This window comes from Diceros bicornis, chromosome 37, assembly GCF_020826845.1.
Source record: "Diceros bicornis minor isolate mBicDic1 chromosome 37, mDicBic1.mat.cur, whole genome shotgun sequence".
Taxonomy (NCBI): Eukaryota; Metazoa; Chordata; class Mammalia; order Perissodactyla; family Rhinocerotidae; genus Diceros; species Diceros bicornis.
Window position 1 is genome coordinate 25006831 of NC_080776.1, and position 16198 is coordinate 25023028.

The 16198-nt window shown below is 53.2% G+C and overlaps 1 protein-coding gene across 1 annotated transcript in view; it reads left to right on the top strand.

The window, feature by feature from the left end:
* MLPH (melanophilin) overlaps positions 1-16198 on the top strand; it is a 56334-nt gene that overhangs the window by 21318 nt on the left and 18818 nt on the right. Inside the window, 7 exon segments of the mRNA XM_058533488.1 lie at positions 705-926; positions 1082-1188; positions 3270-3308; positions 5110-5216; positions 6666-6785; positions 8325-8529; positions 10696-10835. Of these exon segments, the coding sequence (XP_058389471.1) occupies positions 705-926; positions 1082-1188; positions 3270-3308; positions 5110-5216; positions 6666-6785; positions 8325-8529; positions 10696-10835 (940 nt within the window).

The window sequence follows — 16198 nt, forward strand, 5'->3', positions numbered from 1 at the left end:
TTAGAATGGGCAACAGTTGGTTCTAGAAAACCATGTGGCCCGACTAGGCTGCATCCCCAGGACTCCACGTGGCCTGATCCCTGCTGGGCTCCCCAGAGCCACCAACTTCACCCCCTCCAGGGAAGATTGGACTCAGGGTGCTGATGACTACAGGTCCATGCCATCCAGCTAAGCAGGGTGTTTGAGCATGGTCTCCAAGCTTTGGGCTGTGCATCCAAAAAGCTCCGGATTCAGGCTCAGAGCCAGGGAAAGAACTCAGGCTTCAGGATCTCTGTCCATCCTCTTTCCATTATGTTGAGTTACATGAGGTTGTGCAGGCAGCGGTGGCCACCCCAACCTGTGATTCTGAACTTCATGGTTGGTGGCCCTTTGGCGGTAAATGAAAGTCATGGGCGTGTAGCTCGGAAAAATGCACAGTTGTCAACAGTCACAGTAATGTTTAAATGCAATTTCATTTCTATAAAAATAACGTGTTTCAATTCCAACTTACTCAAATTGCACATGTTTGAACCCAACCTGTTGGTCTTCCCCCTCGGGAGAGAGTGATTGGCATTGCAAATAGTAAGGGCTGCTTGTGGGTGTCTTTACCCCACTTTGGGTCACTGTTTCCTGTCTATGAGAGAGTCTCCGTGTGTGTGCATGCACACATTTAAGGCCTGTTGCAAAAACAAGGTGTCCAATATTGTTTCTGGTCTTTTCCTAAGGGGGTTGAAGGGCAAGATTAAGAAGGAAAGTTCCCAGAGGGAGCTGCTTTCAGACACGGCCCACCTGAATGAGACCCATTGTGCCCGCTGCCTGCAGCCCTACCGGCTCCTCGTGACCCCAAAAAGGCGATGTCTGGACTGCCACCTCTTCACCTGCAAAGACTGCAGCCACTCCCACCCGGAGGAGCAGGGCTGGCTCTGCGACCCCTGCCACCTGGCCAGGTGAGCCAGGGCCCGGAGGTCAAGTGATCCTGCTGGTTTTGGGGCCTGGCATGTCCCTTCGGTGGGGCTGGCTGAAGAAGGGGGCCAGGTGGGTGGGCGTGGTGGTGGTGCACACCTGTGTGCCGCCCCCAGCACTGAGCTCTGTCTCTCTGCAGAGTCGTGAAGATCGGCTCGCTGGAGTGGTACTACGGCCACGTGAGAGCCCGCTTCAAGCGGTTTGGAAGTGCCAAGGTGGTCCGGTCCCTCTGCGGGCGGCTGCAGGGTAAGGAGTGGACGGACGGGAGGGCATGGGCCTCTCTCTCCAGGGGACTCTTTTTGTTCCCAGGGGTGTTTTATTGCTTTAGGACCAAGCAGATTCCTTTGGAATGTGTGTAAGCACCTGTCTGTCAGCCCCTGTTTCTCGTGTTTCATATGAGGTTGGCTGCTTTTGGTGTGAGGTGCAAACTTCTGGACCCCCCTGGCCTGGCCTGGCCCACTTGGAAGTCCTGCATGCTGTTGACACTCCCGCTCTTTGAAATCATATTTTTTCCAGAGCTTCATAGCAAGTTGAGAACGCATAGCCAAGGTTCTCAAGCTCGGCGGCTGATCGAATACCCAGGCTCTGGTTAATACTACAAGTTTTCCAGGCTCTTCTTCCCTAGATCCTCTCTTTTCAGCAAACATTTCCCATGAGTCTGATGATCATCAAGACTTAGAGAAATTGGTTGTAATTCAATAGTTTGGTTTCATATTTTGACATCAACTATTTATTTCATGGTGCACTTGAAATCCAGACTGTGGTCTTACACTAAATGTGGCTTCATCTATATTGTCCACCTTTATAGGGTTTGGAGAGAGATCATTTCAGGGGAAGGATGGGAGAATGCCTGAGTTTGGAAGGCTGGTGTCTGGCATTTCGGTATCTTGAACGTCTCCATCTGGAGGACCGAGACGAGCGCCTCCCGGGCTAGAGCCCCTGCACGTCCAGAGCAGACGCTGTGCTTCTTGCACTGGGGGTGCCCTCACCGTGCCCAGCCCAGACGTTTCCCCCAGGCCTTCTGGGAAGGCACCTTGCTGTGTCTTGTGTCCCTACAGCCCCAGGTTGATAGGCAGGAGTGGAAGTTGGGCGTGGCCACCCCCAGAGCATTGGAGATCTCGCTGGGCCTGGTGCAGGTGCTTCTGAGGCATCTGAGCACATGGTTGAATTTAGGACAAAGACCACCGAGAGGCACCCTACCCTGTAATGGCTGTTAGCACCTGGAACAGCAGAACACAGGGTGAGGGGCTTCTTGGAGGGGGGTGGGGAGGGACATATGATAAATTATCCAAACCAGGACATTTTTAAGAGTAAAAGTAGCTCTCCTGATAACCATGCTGAGACTACAGACGTGACAAGGAGTGCTCTGGTGACATAGGGAGGTACCGTCACTCTGTTCTTGAGGGCTCTTCCCATCTCCTCCCTGGGCCGATTCTTTGTGGGCTGATGTCAATTTGTCTCAGGCTGGAGCCCATCGTAAATTGCACATCCCCACGCCCACTCAGCCAGCCAGGAGCCAGGCTCCGGTCTTCCTGCGGCAGAAGCTTGGTCTGGCCCCCTCCGCGGTGCTCAGGGGTGGGAACCACAGGTGGCTCCGGGAAGAGCCACACTGTGAAGCCTCTGAGAATCTCAACCCCAAAGGCGGCCCTGCTCACGGTGGGAAACCACAGGCCACATCAGAACCTCCAAGGACCTGGGCCTCGCCCTGGATGGAGCTGATTTCTAGGGAGCGGGGTGGGCTCAGGAATCTGCATTATGTAAAAAAAAGTGAGGATTCTGACGTCCAGGCAGAGTCCAGAGCTGCTGGAGCCAACACCACCCTGAACCTGCCTTTTTCATTTTCGTCACCACCAAGGGCCAGGAGGTGGCGCTGTGGGGCAACAGGAACCCGACTCCCAGCCTCTGCCCCGGGCTCAGAGAGGCGGGTCTCAGGTCCCCAGAGGGAGGCCCCCAGGGCTGCACTCTTCCTGCCGGGCGCCTGTGAGTAACTCACCCTGAGAAAGGGTGCCAGGAACACGAAAGCTGGGAAAGCTGTGCCTTTAAAAAGAAAAGTATTCAGATTTAAAAAATAATAAAAAGAAATGCTTAAAGTTAGTGTTTTGAAACCTGGCCCGGCCCGGGCCCTGTGCAGCTGATGGGGGGACCGCCAGGGGTGTTCTCTGAGTGAGCCTCCAGAGCGATGGGGGTGTTTTCCCAAGGCCCCCTAACAGGACGGCAGGTGCTGTGGGGAACAGTCTCAGTGCGGGAAGTAAGGAACCCGTCCGTCAGCACGCGGCGGGGCTCTCGGGAGGAGGTCTTTCCCCTCAACACCTCGTCTCTGGTTGTAGGTTTGCCTGACAGAGTGCACAGCTCGCCCGACATCAACAGTAGGTCCTTCATGCTCAAATGGGTTTAGTTTTGTTTCCACCTGCCTATCAGGAGTGGCCAAGAAATCTCTGTTCCAGCTCAGGAACATGGGAAATCCTTTGGCTTTTTTTAAGTGTGACTTGATCTTGACAGATGGGTTAATAGTGCTCAAACCCTTGTCCCAAGTGGAGGGAGAGGCGTGGGGAGCTGATAACTGAAAGGGTCACGGAGCTCCTGGGTCCTTCATTGTTCATATTCAATCGTGGGGCAAGGACCCCACCCTGACAGCCACATGCACCCCCGGGCCTCTGGAAACGCCTTTCCCCATCCCCTCGGTGCAGACAGAGTTCACATCTCGATGCCTTCTGTCCACTGGTTTGGTGTGAGTTTCCTCAAGACCGTCCCTGTCCAGAGAGAATAAAGATAATTACTAGGTCTGTTGTTGGAGTCCAGCAAGGAGGGGGCGCTGACCAGCCGGCTGGCACTCGTGTCTAGGGGTGGTGTGGGCACGATGAGGCTGGACCGGGTGTCGAGGTGAAGGGCCGTTGGGGAGAGGGGGTGCTGACAGGAGCAGGAAGAGAAGCGACGGGAAGGCACCTGTTCCTTCTCCTCTTTCTTCCACTCCCACCTGCTGTGGGCAGAGCTGCAGGGAGCAGCAGACAAAGCAGAAATGGGCTTGGTTTGCGGGGTCCCGGCTCCCCCATCAGAGCCGAGGGTCAAGGTGGGTCAGGAGCCAAGGAACAGCAGCTTGAACTCGGCGCGGCAGGAAGCGGGCCTGTTTCCCGTCAGCTTACAGCGCCCCTCAGATGCTTTAAATGTCCTGCCTGTTAACCCTGAGACCTCCCCCCACCCGGAGGCCCAGGGAGTGAGGGGTGGGTCACCGGGGGGAGTGCAGGGGCAGCAAGAAGTGGGCCCTGCCCCAGAGGACCCCAGCTCCCGCAGTCAGGGGTGTCCTCGTGGCCCCTGAAGGAAGGTGGATGACCCACGGGGCTTCCAGCTCTGAAACCCCAGAATTCGTTTACTGGATCCCTATCTGTCATGACCTAATGGAACAGAACACAGGCCAGACCAGTGTGAATGGGAGAAAAGAGAGGAAGAGTATGAAATCATGTGGGGAGGGCAGGCCTGGGAGCTCAGGGGAGGAAGGGGCCCTGGGGACAGAGAAAGGAGGGGAGGGAACCCCCAGGCTGAACCTCACCTCCCTCCTAGCTGTGCCTGAGGCCGGGCCTGCTGACAGCAAATGAAATGAGATTTCGAGTGAAGTGATTTGTTTGGGGAAACATGACTTCACTCTAGGCCTCCTTCACCCAGCACTACGCCAGTGTCTTCAGATTTCCTAAGAAGCAGTTGATAAATGTAGGGAGATCAACTGTAGGCAGTTGATAAATGCCTGCAGGTATGACTACTGGTAAAATTGATGCAGAGTACTGGTTTTCTGCTGTGATTCAGACCGGTTCTGATGCTTGGGTAGGTCTTTGAAAGGCCAGCAGAAGGCCTTGCCTGGATGTGTTCACAGTGGATGGATGGATGAATGGATGAGTGGGTGGGTGGGTGGATGGATAGATAAATGGATGAGTAGATGGAGGAAGGATGGATGGGTGGGTAGATGGGTGGATAGATGGATGGATGGGTGAATGGATGAATGGATGGAGAATGGAGGGAGGGAAGGATGGATGGAGAGAGAGATGGGTGGGTAGATGGAGGATGGATGGTAGTAGGTAAGAGGGAGGGTGGATGGAGAGTTGGGTGGGGGATGGATGGACAGATGATTTGCCCCAGTCTTTCTCTCCCTGGCTGGAGTCATGTAGGTGTCTGTTGCAGGTGGGCCTGAGCCAAGCCCTGGAGAGAGAAGTGGAGACAGCAGTGAGCAGACAGTTGAGGATGGAGAACTGGACACGGCAGCCCAGGCCCAGCCCCTTGGCAGCAAAGTGAGTCTTCCCCCAGCCGCCCCCACCTCTCCTTACAGCTGGAGGCTCATATTGTGATTTGCTAAAAATCTTGGTGCTCTCCAAGACTCTTCTAGTTACTTCGGCATGGGCACAAAGACTCTGCCTCCTTTGCCATGCCCAGACGGTCTCTGAGATCCAAATAGGAACGCGCTTTCAGCATACGGTCTCACCATAAGCAACCCCAAAGCAGGCTGTGGGGTGGGCAGAGCCTGCAAAGAAGCCTGCCTCGACCATCCGGCCAGAGTCCTGGGGGCACACAGGTCATGAGGGCAGACAGGGGTCCCAGAGGGCACTGGTGTCCCCCGGAGGTGGTCTTGGCATCTCTCAGGGAAGTAACTCCCCTCAGGCTCTCCTCTGCGAACATTTTTGCTTTTTGTTATAGCCAACCATGAGCCTCATTTTTATTGGTGTTTGTTTCTATTTTCACTTATTTTTTAACTTATTTTTTATGATGAAGACAAGCAAGATGACCCCCAGGGTTTCTGGGTGGGATGATGGCAAGGGAGCAGGTTGGAGGGGAGGGTGGGGCAGGAGATGATGTTAGATGGAGATACTTGGGGACTGTGAGATTCAGCACTGGCCAGGTCTGAGCCAGCCCTGATCGCCTAGTGGTTAAAGTTCAGTGCGCTCCACTTCAGCTGCCTGGGTTCTGTTCCCGGGCATGGAACCACACCACTGGTCTGGCAGTAGGCATGCTGTGGCAGTGGCTCACATAGAAGAACTGGAAGGACCTACAACTAGATTGTACAACTATGTACTGGGGCTTTGGGGAGGCAAAAAAAAAAAAAAAAACAACCACTGGCGAGGTCTGCCCAGCTGTTCCATGGGGAACATATGCATCTTTTTATGAGAAGATTGTATCTGTGCCATTTACTAGGTTTACAGAATACTATCCAGTGTCTGGCATACTCCCTACACAATACATTTAAAGAATCAAAATTATTATAATGAGGGAAGGATCGAGAACTAAACCTCTGCTCTTGGCATCTAAAGAACATGAAGCTCTCAAGAACTCTCACAACCTCTGGGTCCCACAGCAGGCACCCTCTCATTTACCTAAGCCCCACCTCTCAAGTTCAAGGGCCAGAGCACCTCTTAGTCCTTGAGAAGCCTGCCTGTCCGCAAAGGCTGCAGCCCACGGGGCCTGTGTCCTTGGCGCTTTTGAGCAGCCATATGCCTGTTAGATGCCAAGCGTGTCTCCTTCTGCTCACCTAAGAGGGACTGGGGTGCAGACCTTGTGATGGATAGGGTGGGCTCTGGGCCTCCCCTCAGTGCCACCAGGGGGCTCATTCGGGTTTGTCTGTAGTGCAGGAGGTGGATGGGCCCACGGAGGCGCCCACCCCGCTGCCCAGGGGTGAGGGGCATCTGGTCCCATCTGTCAAGCTGACCCTGACTCTCCTCCTCTTGCCCATGTCTGCACCTGCTAAGAAAAAGCTCCTCCTCCCCACCCATGGCTTGGACTTCGAGGCAGACTCTGATGACTGCACTCAGATTTGTGATCACCCTCGTCGCCTGTCCTCAGTCTCGGCGGCCATGGACAGCCTGCAGGTCAGTGGGCTCTCGTTTCTGCCCCCATCCCTCCCGGGATAACCTGAGCGACAGGTGCTCAGGCCCCAGGTGGGGAACGGGGCTTTGGGGCGCAGTCTGATGGCCATGCAGTCATAACAGGCATCAGGGCATGACTGGCAGGGCACAGTTGGGATAGGGGCACAGGAACCAGAAACTTCACACCCTCCTAGGAAACGTCACACTCTCCAGTCTCTGGAGAGGCTGGGCTGGCAGCTTGGAGAAGTTGGGGGTGCAGGGCGGGAACCGAGGCTGGGCAAATAAGTCAGGGGCCCAGGCTGCTTGTCACAGAAATAAGGCAGAACCCCCCGTGACTCGGAAGGGTAAGACAGAGAAACCGTGTCCATGCTGGAGCCAGACAGGACCTGACGTGTACTTAGACCTCTGTCTTATTAGTAAGGGTCATATACAATTTATTGCCCAAACTAGGATGACCTCGCGAGTGGAAGAGGCTGCCAGGATACAGCATCCACAGGGGCCATGCAGGAGAACCAGGAGATGTGGTCACTCTGCTCCTTAGCTGTGTGACCTTGGTCTGGGGAACCTCTGAGAGGCTCCATCCGCTAGTCTGGAAAAGGGATATAATCTCCACTTCACAGGATCACTTTCAGGACTAGAGGCCGTGCCAGGCACACATGGACACTCGCATGCAGCAAAGGGCAGCTTGGGCACAAGACCCAGAGCGTCAGCCCCCTCCAGCAGGACCCCCGAACTCTGGGTGTCTCCTGGGCTGTGCCGGGCCAGAGCTGGGGCAGGGCTGGGTCTTCCCAGGCTGATCTGAAGACCCCTGTAGGAGGAGGGGACAACAGGGTAGGGAGCCAACACCCAAGAGGGCTTGGGGCCACAGGTTCCGCTCCAGCTGCAAGTCTGGCGCCTGCAGTTTCCATTTCCAATGGACTCCAGGGCCTGGGATTGCTTTCTCCTTATCCCCAACAGCCCCAGCACAGCCAAGCTGGAAGAGAGCTGGGGCATGTGGCTTCCTGAAGCCCTCAGCACCCCCTTTCCTTGGGGACAATGGTACAATAGAGAGGACCCTCTGCCAGCCCAAGAAAGGGTGGAGGAGAGGTGTCAGGGTTGCAGCTAAGGGGCCACCAGGGAGCCCTACCCCCACCCACTCTCGCCTTTTTGGCCTTCAAGGATTATTAAGGTGCACACAGGTAGAACAATGCAGCCCCCCAAAAATAACTTCCCCCCCACTTCCTCAAGGCTCTGGTCTCCGGGTGGATGTGAGCCCCAGTGGCATCAGAAGTGTTTCAGGCCCCTTGTGTGATGCATGGCCCAGGCATCAGGAACCCCAGCCTCCCACAGAGACAGGTTGCAGAATAGGTGATAAATGCTCTCTGCATGATTTTTGAAATTAAAGAGAACCAAGTTGCAAGGGGCCGGAACCAATGGGTGTCTAGCGTTCAGTCAGTCAGATGACACCTGGAAACTCTCAGTATTTGGACTGGAAAGACCCACATGTCAAGGAGCTGCCCCCTCCTAGTAAAACCCTGTGGCTGACAGGCCCCATGTGCTCAGGCCCTCACAGGTGAGCCCTGCGCAGATGAGGCCACCTCCCAGGAGGCCGTGGTCCTGGAGGAGGTTGATGCCAGTGCCTCTGGGTACCACTCCCATCCAGAAGAGCAGACAGACACTCTCTCCCCTGCGGGACGGACCTCCCTCACTGAGCTCTGCCTGCCTGGAGAATCCTGCACAAAGGCCCTGGGGATCGCTGCTATGTCTGGTAGGTGCCCTTGGCCAAGTGTGCTCTGCATGGGGGAGGGGGTTGCTGGAAAACCTGCCCGCCACCCTGGTTTGTGCAGACACACTAGCTGATTGACAGGAGCCCCTTCCTTCCATGTGGTTGACCAGCATGTGCAGTCCTGGCAAATGCCATCAATACCTGCCCTCCCTGGCTGGGTGCTCCCCTTGTAACACTCAGAAATACCAGCACCAATGCCTGAACTGGTGCACAGCTCACGGTCACCTTTTAGGGAGGACACTGGTGTGGGGTAGGGACATGCAGGTTTCCCTGAAATGACTAGGACCAACGGTCACTGGACCGACCGTCCTGAGAGGGACAGGGCAGCCCCCAGCCTGAGGACCAGTGGTGCACCTGGGGCCACTACCCCCTGGCCACCGTCGGCTCCCAGCTGTGAATCGGGAGGTCTGTATCTGCTGGGAACCCAGATTTGCACAGTTAATTCTGTTGTCAGACAGTTTGCTCCATAATGAAATCTCCAATTGCTGTCTTCTCCCGTGCCCTGTGGGAATGTGCACGCTGGGTTCGGGAGCCCAGGCACCCGACTGATGTAGGAGCAGATGAGCTCCCAACAGCAGCCCAGCCTTCCCACTAATGTGCTTCCCACGCAGCCGCAGCGTGGGGCCAGCCACCGCGAAAATGTGGTTAAGACACTGTCTGCCAGGAAATCGGCCGGCTTTCCGTTTTCCCTTTTCATTATATTAGAGGGACCATAATCTCATGATCCACATGCTCATTAGGATCCTGGAGGCATTCTGGGGGGGAGATGGGGCTTTACTTCCCCCCTAAACAACAAGTAAATGAATCTACATTGACCAAGCCCTAGGATCGAGACACGGACGCACTCATTTCCTCCCATGATCCCTAATCACCTGAGCATGTGGACGGGGCGGCAGGAGGGAGGGAGAGGCCCAGGGAGACTGTATCGTGCTGAGAAAAGGCGCTTGGGAGACGGCGGTTCTGAGTTTCAAGTCCAGTTCTGCTGACAAGCTAACTACCCTATTGCATTGACTCTTAAGACATTTTTCACCTCATCTTTTAAATTGGGAGCATCTCACAGTGAATTGGTGAGAAAGGAGTGTGTTGGAGTTTGACAGCATTGTCACTTTCTTAATATCGCATCATACAACCTACAAGTTCTGAGACTTAAGGAAATATGGTATGCTACTTGATCAAACCACTTACCCACCGTGCCTCAGTTTCCTCTTGTTAACACCTAACTCATCATGTTGTTGTAGACATTAAATCAGGTGGTTGTATCTGTTAACTATTGTTGCATAACAAGTTATCACAAACTTATCAGCTTAAAGCAACACACATTTATTATCTCACCACGGGCCACGGTTCCAGGCCTGGCTTAACTGTGTCCTCAGCACAAGGCCCCGCAGGCTGAAACCGGTGTCACCAGGGCCAGAGTCGCACCTGGAGCTTGGGCCGTCCCGCAAGCTCATTCAGGTTGTTGGCAGAATTCATCGTGCTGATGCAGCCTATTTCCTGTCAAGGACAGAGCTTACACACTCATGACTTTGTGGTGTTGTATCTTGCGTGATACCTTCCACGTGAGGGTCAACTCTGAGCATTCCTCCTTCCCCCACTCCCTGCGTGACTGTGTGTGGTGCTATCCAGGCTAGCTGGAGCTGTGGGTGGGCAGTTTTTGGTGAGGACATGGGGACAGTTTTCTCCCCACTGGAGCCCAGGAATAAGCATTTCAAGCCACACCATAGGTGACGCATGCCCACAAAAGTCTGCAAATCACTAGTCTGAAAACAACCCACAGCGACCAATGTGGAAAGACTTCCTAAAGTCACCTCCATTCGTGGAAACTTCCTGGGACCCACGTCTGCCACACTCCACACACACGGAATTCAGTGTGGGGTAATTATATTACATTTACTTTGCCCACATGGCTGTCAACTCTTCAAGTCCCACGGTGGGTGCTGGGGACTCTGTTTTCTGAAGTTCCTTGTGTGGGGCCTGTACTCTGCTCCCTTGTTATTTTGATTTAAGGATCTCAGTCCCATAACATCAAAGGAATATAATCGTGTCTTCATTTTCTTTGATCTCTCATTTTTTTTTCATTGGAAACAACACATCCATTGGCTTTCAGCCTTTCATTCCAAGTAATTCAAACTTGCTCTTCCTCCAAAGGGGCAAACGTCATGGGGAATGAGCAGCTCCCCTCCCAGTACCTGGCCGACGTGGACACCTCTGATGAGGAGAGCATCCGGGCTCACAGGGGGGCCTCCCACCATTCCAAACGCAGAGACCGGACTCCATCTGAGAACCAGGTAAGGCTGCCGGGAAGAAGTCATTCTTGTCGCTTGTTATGGCAGAACCTTTTTACCTTAACAAGGGGTCATGTTAGAGAAGTTAAAGCTTTCCGTATTTTAAAACTATAAAGTAAAATTCACATAACATAAAGTTAACCATTTTAAAGTGAGCAGTTCAGTCACACTGAGTACAATCACAATGTTGTGCAACATCACCTCTATCTAGTTCCAAAACATCTCCATGAGAAACACCCCAAAAGAAAACCCATACGCATTAAGCGCTTATTCCCAATCTCCCTCCAACTCCTGGCAACCACCAACTACTTTCTCTCTGTGGATTTGCCTATTCTGGGCATTTCATATAAACAGAATCATACTATACATGACCTTTTGCATCTGGCTTCTTTCACTTAGCACCATGTTTTTGAAGTTTATGCATTTTGTAGGCTGTATCAGTACTTCATCCCTTTTGATGAAAATGTATATTTTATACTCTGTCAAGTATTATGTCTTTTACAAGAAAAGAGAATAATCTATCCGTTATTTTATATCCTTACCAGGCTTTATATAGGTTTTAAGAAAATTCAACTTAGAATACTTAACACCTGTTAAATTAGTGAGAACCACTCATGTTGTAGACACTGATTTATGAAATAACACATCACAAGATTCCTTTGAGTACCATGGATTCCCTTGGCTGAATTTAAACCACGATCCTGTTTACAATTGATTTAACTTTGATCAAGCGCATTTGACTAGGGGAAAGGCGGTAATGTTTTATACAAGAACATGGTGACCACTCAGTGGATACAGACTCACCAAAGTCTGATGGGACCTTGACTCCTCTGGATAAAATCGTGGGGTTGGGGCTGTTTCGTAGCTGTTGAATCCAGAGGCACCACACGGGGAGGAGGGTGAGCAGGCCCTGCTCTGGATGGAGAATCCGGAACCGTGACTGCGCTGAGGTTGGTCTCCTGTGCGTGTTCAGGATCCTGGATTGATGCAGGTCCAGCTTCCTCTGCACGCTGACACGTGGCCCAGAGCTCCCCCCGGGACCCCCTTCTGGGTGATTTGGGGGAGGATGCGTCTGTGGAGCTTGCTTTTGGGGGACCTATAGGCTGAGTTCTGGGCTGTCAGGTGGAAAGACTAACCCAATGTTGAGCATGTCCGGGAAAGGCAGACAGATGGTGCTCATGTGACGGTTGTTACAATTCAAGCCACAGACGCGAGAGGCAGGGGACCAGAGGGGCAGGCGAGGGGGCCAGAAGGGCTCTTCTGCGGGGGGCTTGGGCCTTCCTTGCCCCTTACCCCTTCTCTGTACTCAGATGACCCAGGAGGAGCGTTGCCCGACTCTGCAGCTGCAGGCTACAAACTGCTCTCCCAGGGCCTTGGGCTAAATCATGGTGGTCACTGCCCAGGGGCATCCAGCAATCTGTAAGGCTGCCCAGCAGGGCCGGGGCTTCCTTGAGCCCTCTGCCACCGTCAGCCTGAGCTGCAGCGGATCTGTTCTAAAGCTGTCTGCACGAGCTAGACCTTCGCGGGCGGGAAAAAAGTAGGGGCGTTGGGCTCCCCTCAGTCTAAGCTGATGTAGAAGAGGTTAGTGCTCGTCCAACCTCAATCCCTTCACTGCTAAGCTCCAGGAAATGATCGGCCAAAAATGAGCAGCAGACTTAGAAGGAGTCTTTCTTTGTTTGGCTTTTTGGGAAATAGAGTAAGTTTTTTAATTCTAGAATTGATTGTGCTAAAATATCACAGGGGCAGAAATGTGGAGTTTTTAAACTCTGCGTCTCTCCTTCTCCAGAGTCAGTGCCCTTGGGCACAGCTGACTCTCTTTCCTGTAATGTCACCTAGAAGTGTCCCAGACCCAGAGGCCAGGAATTCCTCCTGTGCCTGACCTCCACCTCTGAAAGAAGTACAGGTCACTTACCCTTTGCCTTAAGCACTGAAGGATGTGAAAGGCCCTGAGAAGGCCTGCAGTGAAGAGCCGTCTACCATTCTCCACCCAGGATGGGCCCCACAACTTGGAGCACAGAATCCTCTCTTATAGAACAGCAAGGAAAATGCTGATGCAAAGAAGTATCCTTTGGATCAGACCAGGGGGTGGCTGGCCTGGCCTCAGGGAGAGCTGGAGGACGGTGGTGGAGGGCCAGTGTGGCCAGAATAGAGCACTCCCCAGGAGAGAGCCCTCCCCAGGATAGGGCCTTCCCCAAGATACAGAACTCCCCAGGATACAGCCCTCCCCAGAATGTAGCCCACCCCGGGATATAGCTCTCCCCAGGATAGAGCCTTCCTCAGGATACAAACCTACCCAGGATACAGACCTCACCAGGATACAGACCTCCCTAATATAGACATATTCCCAGGTCAGGATACAAACCTCCCCAGGATAGAGCACTCCCCAGAATAGATCACTCCCCACTATACAGACCACCCAAGGATACAGACCTCACGAGGATAGAGACCTCCCTCATATAGAGAGTTCCCAGTGTGGTCAGGATACAGACCTCCCCAGGATAGAGTACTCCCCGTGATACAGACCTCCTAAGGATACAGATCTCCCCAGGATAGAGCACTCCCCATGATACAGACCTCCAAAGGATAGAGAATTCCTTGGATAGAGACCTGCCCATGATACAGATCTTCCCAGAATAGAGACATCCCACAGATAGACATCTCCCCAGGATAGAGACCACCCCAGGATACAGACCTACCCAGGATACAGACCTCTCTAGCATAGAGACTTCCCCAGAGTGTTCAGGATGCAGACCTCCTCAGGATACAGATGTCCCCAGGGTAGTGGCCTCTCCAGGATACACACCTCCCCAGGATAGAGATTTCTCCAATGTGGTCTGGATACAGACTTCGCCAGGATACTTCCCAGGAGAGAGACCTCCTCAGGATAGAGCCTTCCTCAGGGTACAACCCTAGCCAGGATACAGATCTCCCGAGGATATAGACCACCCTACTATAGATCTTTTCCCAGCGTGGTCAGGATGCAGATGTCCCCAGAATAGAGCCCTCCCCAGGTCAGAGCTCTCCCCAGGATACAGACCTTCCCATGATAGAGACCTTCTCATGGTAGAGACTTCCCCAGGATACAGACCTCTCCAGATAGAGACCTCCCTGGGATAGAGCCGACCCCATGATAGAGCCCTCCCCAGGATACAGACTTCCCAGGATACAGACCTCCCAGGTATAGAGACTTCCCTGGTGTGGTCAAGATATAGTCCTCACCAGGACAGACCCCTCCCCAGGATAGAGATCTCCCCAGGATATAGACCTCCCTACTATAAAGAATTGCCCAGTGTGTTCAGGATACAGACCTGCCCAGTATAGAGCCCTCAGTGAGATAAAGTCCTCCCCAAGATAGAGCATTCCTCACGATAGAGACATATCCAGGATACAGAACTTCCCAGGATAGAGACGTCACCTGCCTAGAGACCTCCACAGGATACAGGACTCCCCAGGATACAGACGTCCCTAGTATTGAGACTATCCCAGTGTGATCAGGATGCAGAACTCCCCAGGATGGAGCCCTCCCAAGAATAGAGGCTTCCTCAGCATAAAGACATCTGCAGGATACAGAAATCCCCAGGATAGAGACTTCCCCAGTGTGGCCAGGACACGGACCTCACCAGGATATAGCCCTTCCCAGGACAGAGACCTCCTCAGGATAGAGCCTTCCTCATGATGCAAACCTACCCAGGATACAGACATCCTCAAGGTACAGACCTCCCTAGTATAGCGACTTTCTCTGTGTGGTCAGGATGCAGACTTCCCCAGGATAGAGCCCTCCCCAGCATAGAGCCCTCCCCGTGATACAGGCCTCCCCAGCATACAAACCTCCTTAGTATAGAGACTTTCCCAGTGTGGTCAGTATAGAGACTGCCCCAGGATAGAGCCCACCTCAGGTGCAGACCTCCCCCAGATAGAGCCCTCCCTGGGATAGAGACCTCCGCAGGACAGAGCCCTTCCTGGGATAGAGATCTCCCCGGGATACAGATCACCCCAGGATAGAGACCTCACCAGGATAGATCCCTCCCCAGGTTACAGATATCCCAGGGTTACAGCCCTCTCCAGGACACAGACCTCGCCAGGTTAGAGCCCTCTCCAGGATAGACACCTCCCCTGGATACAGACCTCCCTAGGATACAGACCTCCCTAGTACAGAGACTTCCACAGTATTGTCAGTATACAGACCTAACCAGGATAGAGCCCTCCCCAGGATAGAGACTTTCCCAAGATAAATCATTCCTCAATATAGAGACCTTCCTAGGATACACACAATCCCAGGATAGAGACCTCCCAAGGATACAGACCTCCCCTGGTTACAGACATCCTTAATATAGAGATTTTCCCAGTGTGGTCAGGATAAAGACCTCCCCAGGATAGAGACCTCCCCGAGATCAAGCATTCCTCTGGATAGGGAATTTGCCAGGACACAGACCATCCCAGGATAGAGACCTCCCAAAGATAGAGTCCTCCCCAGGATAGAGACATCCTAATGATAGGGACCTCCCCAGAATATAACTCTCCAGAGGATACAGAGCTCCCTTAGATACAGAGCTCTATAGTACAGAGACTTTCACAGTGTGGGCAAGATACAGTCCTCCCCAGGATAGAGATCTCCCCAGGATAGAGAACTTCCCAGGATAGAGACCTCCCCAGGATACAGACCTCCCAAGTATACAGACCTCCCCAGGATGCAAATCTCCCTATGATAGAGACCTCCCCCAGGTACAGACCTCCTCAGGATAGAGACCAGCCCAGATTGAGCCCTCTGGAGGATACAGACCTCCGCTGGATACAGATATCCTTAGTATAGAGTCTTCTGCAATGTGGTCAGTATACAGACCATCCCGGGATACAGCCCTCCCCAGGATAGAGACTTCTCCAGTGTGGTCAGGTTACAGACCTCCCCAAGACAGAGCGCTCCCCAGGATAGAGCCCTCTCCAGGATACAGACCTCGCCTGGATACAGACTTCCCTAGTATAGAGACTTCCCCAGTGTGGTCTGGATACCGACCTCTCCAGGATAGAGAACACCCCAGTGTAGAGGCCTCCCCAGCATTGTGCCCTCCCGAGGATACAGACATCCCCAAGACACAGACCTTCCCAAGATAGAGACCTTCTAAGGATAGAGCCCTCCCTAGGATAATGACCTATGCAGGATAGAACCCTCCCCAAGATAGAGACCTCCCCAGGATATAGACTTCCCCAAGATACAGACCTCTCTAGTATAGAGACTTCTGCAGTGTGGTCAGGATACAGACCTCGGCAGAACAGAACTCTCTCCAGGATATAGACCACCCCAGGATACAGAACTCCCTAGTATAGAGACCTCCTCAGTGTGGTCAGGATACAGACTGCCCCAGGATAGA